This window comes from Saccopteryx leptura, chromosome 3 (assembly GCF_036850995.1).
Source record: "Saccopteryx leptura isolate mSacLep1 chromosome 3, mSacLep1_pri_phased_curated, whole genome shotgun sequence".
In the NCBI taxonomy this organism is placed as follows: domain Eukaryota; kingdom Metazoa; phylum Chordata; class Mammalia; order Chiroptera; family Emballonuridae; genus Saccopteryx; species Saccopteryx leptura.
This window is the reverse complement of record NC_089505.1, coordinates 290,632,483-290,645,245: the sequence shown is the minus strand read 5'-3', so window position 1 is coordinate 290,645,245 and position 12,763 is coordinate 290,632,483. Positions and strand designations below refer to the sequence as shown.

Genomic DNA, 12,763 nt, shown 5'->3' with positions numbered 1-12,763 from the left:
GAGAGGACCCAGAGGAGACACCCCTCTCTAAGACGCGATACGTTCATGAATCATGATTTAGGGGACCCCATGTCCTACGTGGGCCACACATTGCAGCACAGGATGACTTGCTGAGACTGCAGGATACCACAGCAATGAAGGCTAAACTATAACACTTTAAAGCCAAAGACAAGGTGGGTGCATTTATTATAATGAGAATAATCGATATTAGAAAACTTTTACCCACAAGGACTTTTGACAGTAGCTAGCTGAAATAAGTGTAGGATTGAAATAGATGGGTAACTTACAAAAATGGTATTTAGTTATATTAAATAGAGAAAACTAGGTCTTGTAACCAGCAACCTGACTTGAGTAGCCACAGTGGAGAGTCACACGTCTTCCACCAGTTTATTATTTTTATTATTTTTAACTTTTTTTTACTTTAGCAAGAGGAGAGGAGGCAGAGAGAAAGACTCCTACATGTGCCCTGACAGAGATCCATCCAGCAAGCCCACTAGGGGGCAATGCTCTCCTCATCTGAGGCCACTGCTCCATTGCTTTTTCTTTAGCACCTGAGATGGAGGCCACAGAGCCATACTCAAGCGCCGAGGCCTATTCGCTTGCACCAACAAAGCCTAAGCTGTGGCTGTGAGAGAGGAAGAGAGAGAGAGAGAGAAAGAGAAAGAGATAAGGGGAAGGGGAGAGAAAAGGGGAGGGGTGAAGAAGGTCTCTTCTCTTGTGTGCCCTGAAAGGGAATTAAACCCAGGACACCCACACACCCGGCCAACACTCTACCACTGAGCCAACCCCAGCCAGGGCCTCTAGTTTCTAACAAAGCAAGTTGACAGATCCAGAGCATCTCTATTAAAGGGTTGGTTTGTGCCCATGAAGAATGATCCAGCATCCCTGGCATAAGCACACACTGTCAATCTCCAAGCCTCCCCCAAGAGACCTGAGTCCATTACTAGAGTGACTGCGGAAAAGAGAGTAACTACATCTTTCAGGGAGGAAAAGAAAGTGGCTCTTAAATGGTGCTAATTCCTGACTCAAAATTCCATCGTGAAACATCAGTCAAAGAGAGGGCTATCAGGTCATAGACGATGGCTTTCTGAGGGCCAACTCTTTCTGAGGGCTACTCCCCACTCTGAAGTTATTTACTTAGTTCCTGAATACATGATTGGGCCAGACATTCTTGGCAACCAGCAAAATACTCACATTGGTCCTCTGGCCCACAGATTAAGGTAGGGAGGGTCACGAAGAGGCCCTGGGAATTCTACCCAAAGCAGCAGCACCCCCCTGGGAGGAGTGCAGAGATTAGTGCCACTACAAAAGATCTGAAGGCTATAGGGGTGATGGCACCTGTCACATCTTCATTCAGCTTGCCTGTTCTCCTGAACTCTGATGCCGGGGAAAGCACAGAGGTCTTTAGCTTTCATCAGGTGGAAAACAGAAGCCAGCCAGGCGCTCTGTGGTGCTTTCTCAGGAGTCAGTCAGCGTCCAGTCCATCACAAGCATCTATCTGTACCAGATACTGCACTAGACGTAGCTCAGAGATACCATGGAGATTGAGGCATGGTATGTCCTTCACATGTAGTAAGGCCCAATCAGTGCTCTTATAAGAGCATGCACATAAGGGACTTGAAATCTAGACGGTGGAGCAGGTAAATGCTGTGCTCTCCTCCTCCCACAACCACATCAAACTTATAGATAAACTGTAGGTCAACCACCATTGAGAACCACCTGAAGAGCAGCTGAACAGACTCCTATAACTAAAGATATAAAGAAGCCAGCTTGAAACTGGTAGGAGGGGCAGAGACATGGAGCAATCTGTCCCCACACCCCCGTTTGGCAGAATCAGGAGGAATATCTTGGCTGAGGAGGTCCCTCTGTGGAGTGGGAGGTCCTAGCTGCACACTAGGCTTCCCAGCCTGGAGACCAGAGGAGTCCCCACAACCTCTCATTGTGAAAATCAACTGGGGATTCTGTCTGGGTGATACAGTAGGCTGAATCTACTTTTTAAAGTTGTAGATATAGTCGCCTGGGTGTATCCAGATTCCTTACCAAGAACATTGTGTCACAGACTATGAGGGCAAGAGCCCTGAGGAGCATGACACACCACTGCTCCTTAGCTGTGAAGCTGAGTCCCAAAGACTTAACAATTCCAAGGTCAATAGCTCATAACTGGCTGAGAGTGTGAGGTCCTCAGGCCAAACCACACCTGGAGGCAGACTGTCCCTGAGACACAGTAAGGGATTTAGTTAGGCAATGCCCTTGAAACTTACCTGAAGGCCAGAAAAGAAAATTGTGCTTCCCATTTCTTTCTCACATATGTATTTTTTATTCTTACAGAGAAAAAGAAATTCACTTTACAGCAGCAACTAGGGAAAGAAAAACATCTAGAAAAGTGCCATGAAATATAGCAAACCCCCCTCCCCAAAGTACAGAAGTCCTTTCACAAGAACAGGACACAGCAGGAGGATGTATTTCCTGTTAGGAGCTACTAAAGGGATGCCACTCCAGGTTATGCCATATCTCCTCATCCTCACAACAAAGCAGCACAAAACATCTGAGCACAAAGCTGTGCCCACAGCTGTCTGCTTCTCCCCAAATGCATGGATAAGGGTCTTCACTGGGGTCATCTCCCAGAATAGCTGCTGCTTCTTGCTCTAACAGACAGTTGTGAATATCCATCCTGCTATTCCTACAAGATTTTAACAGAATGTTCTACATTCACAATTTGACATTCCAAGAAAAAGTTTTTAGAGTCCTTGGAAACAAAAAGGACAGCTGAGAGCCTCCCTTCTCCCACAGCAGTGTTACCATATGTGCAGTGCAATAAATGATTGTGCATGAAAATGACTCTCCAGCTGTGATGTCTACTCCGACTCAGAGCTGTACCACTTGCTATCTGACCAACGTCTCCAGTGGACAGACAACTACTGGTGTTTCAACTCAGCTTGTCTAAAACAGGGTATTGATTTCCAGTGTCTTCCCCTTCCCTGCACACAAACTCCTCCTCCTGTTTGCCCATCTCAGAAAAATGCACAATTTTTTACCTAGTCGTTCACACCATTTTTGGAGATTTGTGATTCTTTTGTTTCCACTTACAATTGTCCTGAATCCCACGACTGCACCGCCCTGCCCCAGATCAGGCCAGATCAGTACCTCCTGCCTACTCCACTCTAGTGGCCTCCTGATTCATCTCATGTGTTTTCCCTCAGTCATCCACTGTCCACATGCCAACCACGAGGACCTTAAAAAGGGAAACATTTCATGTCTCTCCTTTATTCCAAACCCTCCATGGCTTACCATGATCCTTGGAACACAATCCCGCCTCCTGACAGGGACCTACAAAGCCCTCCTGCTCTTGCTGGTAGAGGCCTCTACCTGCTCCTGCCACACCTGCCCCACATCACACACGCTCCTCCACTGTCTTCCTTGTTTTCAATCAGCGTATTATACTGGCTGCTCCAATTGCCTGGTACACTCCTCCGCAAAGACTCCAGTGGCTGATTCCGAGTCATTTTCAGATCTCTAAGCAACTGTCACCTCTGAGATATCTCTCCTGAACATGCAATGTGAAACAGCCCCTGCCTCCAGCGACGCTCTGTCCTCACATGCTGCTTCGTGCCCTTCACTCTCTGAGATGACCACGCTTCCTCATAGCTCTCACCGGAACTCCCCAACACCTGGAACCGTATACCAGGTGCTCAAATATCTGAGAGGATGACGGAATGAACACGACATGTCTTGATTAATATTTTAAAGATGCTGGGTAGAGCCAGAAGAACATGATGGCATTTATAAATAGAAAAAAAGAACCATGGAGCCTGATAATCTGCCCAACCAGAGGAAAGGAAATGGGCTCTCACCACACTGGAAAACCAGCAGCAGATTGGGCTCCATTTTCCCTTCATAGGGAGGTGGCCTCAGCAAAGCAGATTTTTAGTCAAGAACCAGTTTGAAAAATTCCCTTTAATGGGTCCTTAGCTTTAGCTTAGCACAAAGCCAAGCTTCAGCAAGACCCTCCATGTGCAGCGGCAGAAGCTGCACACCCTGCTGGGCCTCAGCGAGCTCTGGTAGCTGCTCCCAAACACACTGCATCTGATTCTGCTCATTGTGACAACCTGACTTGTAGATGATTAAATCAGGAAGGCGGGGCCTCCATGAATCAGATTAGTGCTCCCCTGCTCTCTTTCCACCACATAAAAATCTATCAAAAGTCCAAATAGCCCTGGCTGGGTAACTCCATTGGTTAGTGTCATCTCAATATGCCAAGATTGCCAGTTCGATCCCTGGTTTGGGCACATACAACAACCAACCAATAAATGCATAAGTATGTGGAACAAGAAATTGATCTCTCTCTCCCTTCCTCTCTCTCTAAAATCAATTAAAAATACAAATAAAATGTCTTTACTTCTCATTTAAGCTTCTTGTTTCCTAGGTATAATGACATATGAAATTAGTTTCTAATTCTAACCTATCTCATTTACCAGTTAAGAAGTGATTCTACCATAAGGCAGAAAGAGCTTTTTGCTAAACCAATTGTTAAAAACAAGACAATAGGCCCAAAATGGACTCACATACGCTATGCAAAAGGAGGCTTAATCACACTTTCAGCCTTTCCCAGAAATGAAATCTTAAACCAGTCAATGAGGAGCCACCTAATCTGCACTAGTGAGGTAATCTGCCATCACCTAGGAAAGTGACCTTGCCACAACCAACCCAGGTTTTTAGAGTGACTCCTTGTACTCGCTTCCTTCTGTCTGCAAGTCTCTTGTTTGGTACAGATCTCAGAACTCCTTTCCCTCTGCTGGATGGAATGCTGCCCAATTCATGAATTGTTGAATAAAGGTAATATCTTTGAGATTCATTCAGTCCAATTATATGTTATTGTTGTTGTTGTTGTTTAACACATTCAGTTATTAAAATCTTTCTTTAATGAATATTCTGCTTTTCTCAATGACTGAACTGAAACTTGTACCTTATCATTTAGTTTGAGGAGTCGTTTTGTGTGTGTGTGTGTGTGTGTGTGTGTGTGTGTGTGTGTGTGTGTGACAGAGACAGAGAGAGAGAGTCAGAGAAAGGGACAGATAGGGAACAGACAGACAGAAAGGGAGAGAGATGAGAAGCATCAATTCTTCATTGTGGCGCCTTAATTGTTTATTAATTGCTTTCTCTTATGTGCCTTGACCATGGGGGCTACAGCAGAGTGAGTGACCCCTTGCTCAAGCCAGCGACCTTGGGCTTCAAGTGAGCAATCTTTGGGCTCAAGTCTATGATCCCACACTCAAGCCAGCAACCCCACACTCAAGCTGATGAGCCTGCGCTCAAGCCAGATGAGTCCACATTCAAGCTGGTGACCTTGGGGTTTTGAACCTGGATCCCCTGCATCCTGGTCTGACACTCTATCCACTGCGCCACTGCCTGGTCAGGCTAGTTTGAGGAGTCTTATCAGTTTAAACATATATATGGCAAATGATGAAGTCCACAGGCAGACTTATGAGTAGACTATTTGGTGGAATAATCTAGCCACTATTTGGTCAAAAACATAGATGTGACACAAAGGGCATAAAAATCAGAAAAGTTGCTTATTCAAATTCTGCCTCTTAATAAATTGTCTAATGTTTTGTCTTAATAGGGTGACTTGATAAAGTTGAAACATTCATTGATAAGTACATAAGCCTATTCTAGACCATAAAATTAGATAATAGTAAAGTATTAATATCAAATCTGTCCAATAAAGGAAATTCTCCACCTAGTATCTTCTGGCAAACATTTAATGCTGACCAAAATATGACTGGTGTGCTTTCTCAGGTAAGTCTCTGCTCCATTTTGTACCTTAGTTCTCAACTCATTGGTCACACTGAATTACTCACAGCTAAGCATCTTTTCTCTTTTTCCTGCTTCTTGTTCCGTGTGGATTAAGATCTCATTTGTTGCTTTTCAAGTTATAAGGTGTTAAATAAAAAAATTTTAAATACTAGACAAGTTCAACCTGCTCTACAGCTGCTCCAATTCCACACTTGAACTTGAAAAAAGTTGTCTACAAGAAACATGATCTGCTCATATTGTCAAAAGCATTGATGTTTGACTCCTAGGGTGTTTAAACTTCTCTTACATTCAGCTAAAATCAAGAGGTGCTCTTAAGCTACATTTACGAGAGCTGTATTTGACCAATCTTTTCACTACTCTTGTGTTTTTGTTTTTGTTTTTTTGTTTTTGGGGGTTTTTTTGTTTTTGTTTTTTTGTATTTTTCTGAAGCTGGAATCGGGGAGAGACAGTCAGATAGACTCCCGCATGCGCCCGACCGGGATCCACCCGGCACGCCCACCAGGGACGAAGCTCTGCCCACCGGGGAGAGATGCTCTGCCCCTCCGGGGCGTCGCTCTGCCGCGACCAGAGCCACTCTAGCGCCTGGGGCAGAGGCCAAGGAGCCATCCCCAGCGCCCGGGCCATCTTTGCTCCAATGGAGCCTTGGCTGCGGGAGGGGAAGAGAGAGACAGAGAGGAAGGAGGGGCTGGGGGTGGAGAAGCAAATGGGCGCTTTTCCTGTGTGCCCTGGCCGGGAATCGAACCCGGGTCCCCCACACGCCAGACCGACGCTCTACCGCTGAGCCAACCGGCCAGGGCCCCTCCTTCCTCTCTGTCTCTCTCTTCCCCTCCCGCAGCCAAGGCTCCATTGGAGCAAAGATGGCCCGGGCGCTGGGGATGGCTCCTTGGCCTCTGCCCCAGGTGCTAGAGTGGCTCTGGTCGCGGCACAGCGACCCCCTGGAGGGGCAGAGCATCGCCCCCTGGTGGGCAGAGCTTCGCCCCTGGTGGGCGTGCCGGGTGGATCCCGGTCCGGCGCATGCGGGAGTCTGTCTGACTGTCTCTCCCTGTTTCGAGCTTCAGAAAAATACAAAAAAAAAAAAAAAAGAAATGCCTTCCACTTTTTATACTCTTGACCCCAGCTTATTTCTCCGAAAATCTACTAAAAGCGTTAGAACAAAAAGACTTTTGAATAAATGTAATAATTCGGTAAATAGATCCCCTCTTCTTTCTCCAGATCTCATAGCTATCAAATCTTTTTTTTTGGGGGGGGGAGACAGAGACAGAGAGAGAGACAGGAAGGGAGAGAGATGAGAAGCTCTTTGTTGCGGTGCCTTAGTTGTTCATTGATTACTTTCTCATAGGTGCTACAGTAGAACCAGTGACCCCTTGCTCAAGCCAGAGACCCTGGGCTCAAGCTGGTGAGCCTGCACTCAAGCCCAGGGAGCTCCAGGTTTTCGAATCAGGTTCCACTGTGTCCCAGTCCAATGCTCTATCCACTGTGCCATCGCCTGGTCAGGCGCTATCAAATCTTTTTGGAATCTATCTGGAGAAGAGACATGTATAGAAATATATGCAGTATTAACTTAGGTTACCTTTTAGAAGTTAATTTCAATCTCACCTAGACATGCGTCAAAAATATTCCATCTTTCCTTCTCTCCCTACTCATTCACAAGCTAACACACACCCTTTACAAACAGGAGTAACAAGGAAGGGCAGGGATTTCAGACATAGGCATATTGATTATTTCTTTTAGTAAGGCAATTTCCTGATTGAACAGAGAGCTGCTGGGTGAACCTAGAAGATGCATATTTTTCAAGCTAAGCCTTTTCAAGGGCAGATGCCAAGGTGAACCATGCTTTGGAGGCTTTTCAGTAACTTACAAGGGTCTGTGAATGATCCTCAAAGATCAGCACCCACTTCCCAGCTGCACTTGGGTTTGCTCTAAAGCAGCCCAGCTCAGAAATTCATGTAACATTCTGGCACACACACTCACAATCTCTCTCTCTCTCTCTCTCTCTCTCACACACACACACACACACACACACACACACACACACACACACACACAAAACACACATACACACACCAGAAAGACTGCAGCCAACACACACACACACACACACACACACACACACACACACACACACACACACACACACACACACACACACGAGCGCGCGCGGAAAGCCTGCAGCCAGCTGTCAGGCCGGCAGGCTCTAACGAGCTGGGTCAGCATCCCTCTCCCAGTGCACAGGACAGCTCCCCTCGCCGGAGCAGCAGCCGCTGGTCCTTTTGGTTCCAGTCCTTCCTCGCCGGTAGGAAGGTGGCCTTACCTCGGGGGCTGCTTTCTTGCAAGTACGGTGGGGCGGTGGGGGTGACGTTTCCCGAGTGGGGGGCTGACAGCAGAGGCGAGCGCTCGTCCGCCCCATCAGCAGCCATGACTGCGGCAGCCGCCGGCCAGGCGAGACTCCCGGGGCTGTGGCTCCTAAGGAGGTGCCGGGTGTGCGGCCGCTGCTGCGCCGGAGGCCGGGAAGTGTCACTAGGCTGGGGGAGGGGAGGGGAGCGCGCCGGGAAGCAGGACGGGATGGAAGGTGGGAGGCAGAGGGAAAGAAAGAGCAGTGAGCTGAGGAGGGGCGACGGAGGGGATCAAGGAGGAGGGGACTAGGAAGGAGGGGACTAGAAAGGAGGGGACTAAGAAGGAGGAGACTAGGGAGGAAGGGGTCAGGGAGGAGGAGACCTCGGAGGAGGGGGCCAGGGAGGAGGGGACTGAGAAGGAGGGGACTTACAAGGAGGGGACCAGGGAGGATGGGGCCTCGGAGGAGGGGACCCCAGGGAGGAGGAGACTTGGGAGGAGGGGACCTAGGAGGAGGAGGAGCAAGCAGGAGGAAGGGGCTGCTGCAGATCTTTTCTATCTAAACCTGAGGTTTCCATAACTAAGGAAAAGGGTGAAGAGCAGCCCAGAGGGGTCAGGAGGAAAAGCCCGCAACTAGATTCTAGCAGACCTGCCCTAAACAGGGTCTCAAGTTCAGCGCCCAGGGAGGGAGTCCCTGCTGTCAAACTTTGCAGTTTATTCCTTGGGTCATCAATTTCTTCTTGAGGGCGCTGCTTTTGTTAGAAATCACTTTCCAACATCTAAGAAAAAGTAAATTTTTGATAATATTTTGTTAAAATTTTAATACCTGTTTGGGACTCTAGTAACAATGCCTTGTTGAAACACTGCATACTGGTTTAGGTTTCATTTCACAAAATAGGTTACTATTTTAGTTTTGTTTGTGCACTAAATTGTCCCTGACATATATACAATTATACAGTTTATGAATAACATAAGACAATGAAGAACTATTTTCTTGAGGTAATACTTTAAAATTATATTTCACATGTACAAAAAAAATTTTTTAACTGTTCTTGTTCTGCTTTCTGTGTTTATTTTTTTTTCTTTTCTTTTCTTTGTTTTTCTATTTTGGTGGTTTGCTAAAGTGGTTTAAAAATCAAAGTTTTCAACATGCCCAAGTAAAAATGCAATAAGAATATAGTCATGGTCTCAAATGATAATTTTTCTGCAGTGTTTCTCTGAATCATTCAACAAACATTTATTACATGCTTACAGGATCTACAATAGTGAATAAGGCAGGTCGGCCCTGGCCGGTTGTCTCAGCGGTAGAGCGTCGACCTGGCGTGCGGGGACCCGGGTTCGATTCCGGGCCAGGGCACATAGTAGAGGCGCCCATTTGCTTCTCCACCCCCACCCCCTCCTTCCTCTCTGTCTCTCTCTTCCCCTCCCGCAGCCAAGGCTCCATTGGAGCAGGGATGGCCCGGGCGCTGGGGATGGCTCCTTGGCCTCTGCCCCAGGCGCTGGAGTGGCTCTGGTCGCGGCAGAGCGACGCCCCGGAGGGGCGGAGCGTCGCCCCCTGGTGGGCAGAGCATTGCCCCTGGTGGGCGTGCCTGGTGGATCCCGGTCGGGCCCATGTGGGAGTCTGTCTGACTGTCTCTTCCCGTTTCCAGCTTCAGAAAAATACAAAAAAAAAAAAAAAAAAAAAGAATAAGGCAGGTCTTCGTGCTCTGATGCCTGTGAGATAGAGTCAAAAACAAACCAAAAATGAGGATGGGAGACTCAGCCACATATCCAAAGAGGCACGAGGAAAAGCAGACTTTACACAATTGGAACTACTACAACTGTCATTAAGAAGGGTCTCAAATTTTACTCTCTGAAGATATTCTTTCTTCCAAAAAGTGTATTTATGCAACAGCTGAAAATCCTAAGAAAAAAATCAAAGAGTGATGTCTTTTAATATGCATCATCTTTTGTGAGTCAGTGTTAGGTTACAATACAATGTAAGGATCCCCCTATGCCTACAAGGGCATTTATAGGTCTCCAGGGACCTGGGAAGTGAGGGGTCAAGATGTAGCACTCCTTGCAAACAAGAACAATTTAGAAAATAAACAGCAATGTTTTTTATGGCTGCAGCCTGGAAGCTATTGAGCTAAGGAAACTTTTAAGAATCAACAAAACCTTTTACTGTAGTGCCCTAGCCTGTCACCAGGACGTTCTGTGATAACAGTGTGCTCACATTTCATTTATCCACCAACCCTTAGCCCCAGCTGACTTTGAGCAGACAGAAACCACATTTCTCATTCACTGTGACATCTCCAACATCTCACACGTGCAGGCACAGTAAGTCAGTGCTTAGTAACTACTTACCAAATAAATAAGCAAAGGGTTATATGAACAAACTTCACACTACCTCAGAATCTCACTAAAAGAAATTGTTAACCAGGGTTAAGAACATTTTGTTATTTTTTTGATAAAGATGATAGTTTTGTCATCTGACTGACCAGTGTTTTTAGGGTTTCTTTATTGTCTATGTAAAAATTATCAGTATAAATTTCCTTCTTTCTTTACTTCTTTTTATGGCATCTCTGTTTCAGACCTCATTTGAGGGTGATACAGTTAATGGCAATTATTCTTCTTACACTATACAAGGTAGTGGGTCTACTGAGATCATATTTGTAGCAATGTTGAGTTTTACAAAAATGTTAAAGTTTATTAAATGAGTATCACTTTGTTCTAGTTTAAAGATTATACTATAGTTTATGGTTACTCAATAAATGTTAAATAATACTCATCAAAGCAAGGCATTAGTGATTATGATACTTTGCTATCTCTCTTCAGATGACCTAATAATGTCTTTTGGAATAATAGCACCATATAAGCACACAGTGTGTGAGCTAGTAAGAGATATATCTTATTAACTAACTACTGAGGCTACAGTTCCAATTATCTACTACTGACTAACAAACTGCACCAAAACTGGGTGTCTGAAAACAACATGATTTATTGTTTTTCACAATTCTGTATGTTGAATTAGTGGTTATTCTGTTGGTTTTTCCTGGGCTGACTCAGACAGCTGCATTCAGTCAGCAGGCTGGCTGAGGGCTGGGCTGACCGGGCCCCTCTCTCTCTCCCTCTCTTTCATTCCAGGCTCCTACATCTGAGCAGTATCCCAGTACAGTCCAGCAGCACAGTTGAGAAGCTCCCCACAGCGCCTGTTCAGATCAAGGCTCTGGAGCTCAGATAACATCACTTCTATCACATTCTTCCACTTCCTTCAGTGCTTCTTGCCAATAGAAAGCTGGGGTCCCATAGGCCTCCTTTCATGATCAGAGGAAGTCACAAGGCCATTTGGTGGACTAAGCTCCATCCCTTCACAGGGGTGGCAATGTCACACTGCAAACAGGTGTGGAACACAGGAAGGCCATCATCCAGTGATCTACCACAGTGGGTCGTCTGGTCCCGGTAGCTCATTCCCAAGACTTCAAAGTCTCATTTAATCACCAAAGTCATCTTTGTGTATCTTGTCATCTAAATCAAGTCCAAGTGCAGACAAGGCTCCTCAGGTATGATTCCATGGATTTGCTCCTTGGGCACCCATTGACGCAGAGCACTGAACTAGACAGACAAGGTGTGAACCTCCTCCTTTCCTCCCATCCAAGTTCCAACACGGCAGCGTGACACATGGACAGGATAGCAGCCGGAGACATTCCAGGCTCATAAGACAAGGAGACCAGGTGGGAGTTTTGGCACACACTGAAATCTGCTTGGGAACACCAATTTCCTTCATCCTAGAGCAGGCGTGCTCCCTTATTGGGACATGTCCGGCTCCTGGTATTAGTGGGTTTCCACATCTATTGCTTTCCTTGGCTCTTGGTCCTGCCACTGAGTTCAGTTCTTTCTTTTCCATAACTTATGGCTGGACCATATTGCAGCTAAGTGGCTTTCCCAGCCTAAAGAAAACTGAAGGCCCAGAGGCATTTTTATTTTGAACAGTTCCTATTTAATCCAAGTTGATACAACTCCCCTAAAAAGTTAGTGGGTTTTATTTGTGTATCTGGTTAGGGCTTACTTAATGACCGAAAGCCACAAACACAATTCTTTTTAAGACAGATATCATTTTTAGTCCATGTGGTCTCTCCAAGGATGCTACAGGGTAAAAAAGGGGTGGGCTGGTAGCCCTGATCCCTCATTGAATTATGTCTTTTTAAGATCCAGATAAGTGCAGGGTGTTATTAGGCAAATGTCACGAACCAGCACTACTAGTGATTCCAGGTCCTGAGTGGGAATGGTGCGGAATTAAGAAAACACGCTTAAAGAATTAAAGCAGTGGTAGTCAACCTGGTCCCTACCACCCACTAGTGGGCGTTCCAGCTTTCATGGTGGGCGGTAGCGGAGCAACCAAAGTATAATTAAAAAGATAAATTTAACTATAGTAAGTTGTTTTATAAAGATTTATTCTGCCAAATTTAGCAAAACTCCGACATAAAGTACTTGGTAAGTAATTATTATTATATGCTTTAACTTGCTATAACTCTGCTTTATAAATTTTATAAAGTAAAGTTACTTCCTACTTTATAAATCACCATTACTGTGGAACTGGTGGGCAGTCAGAAAATTTTACTACTAACAGAGATACAAA

General features: G+C 45.8%; 1 protein-coding gene across 3 annotated transcripts in view; it reads right to left on the bottom strand.

Moving 5' to 3' along the window:
• PIP4P2 (phosphatidylinositol-4,5-bisphosphate 4-phosphatase 2) overlaps nucleotides 1-8,470 on the bottom strand; it is a 52,699-nt gene extending 44,229 nt beyond the window's left edge. Inside the window, exon 1 of one of the 3 annotated variants that reach the window (XM_066372422.1) lies at nucleotides 8,126-8,470. In XM_066372422.1, the coding sequence (XP_066228519.1) occupies nucleotides 8,126-8,231 (106 nt within the window). In that variant the 5' untranslated portion in view covers nucleotides 8,232-8,470. The remainder of the gene's footprint in view (nucleotides 1-8,125) is intronic. The other 2 variants (XM_066372423.1, XM_066372421.1) reach the window with 2 other exon arrangements.
• Nucleotides 8,471-12,763: the final 4,293 nt, after the last annotated feature.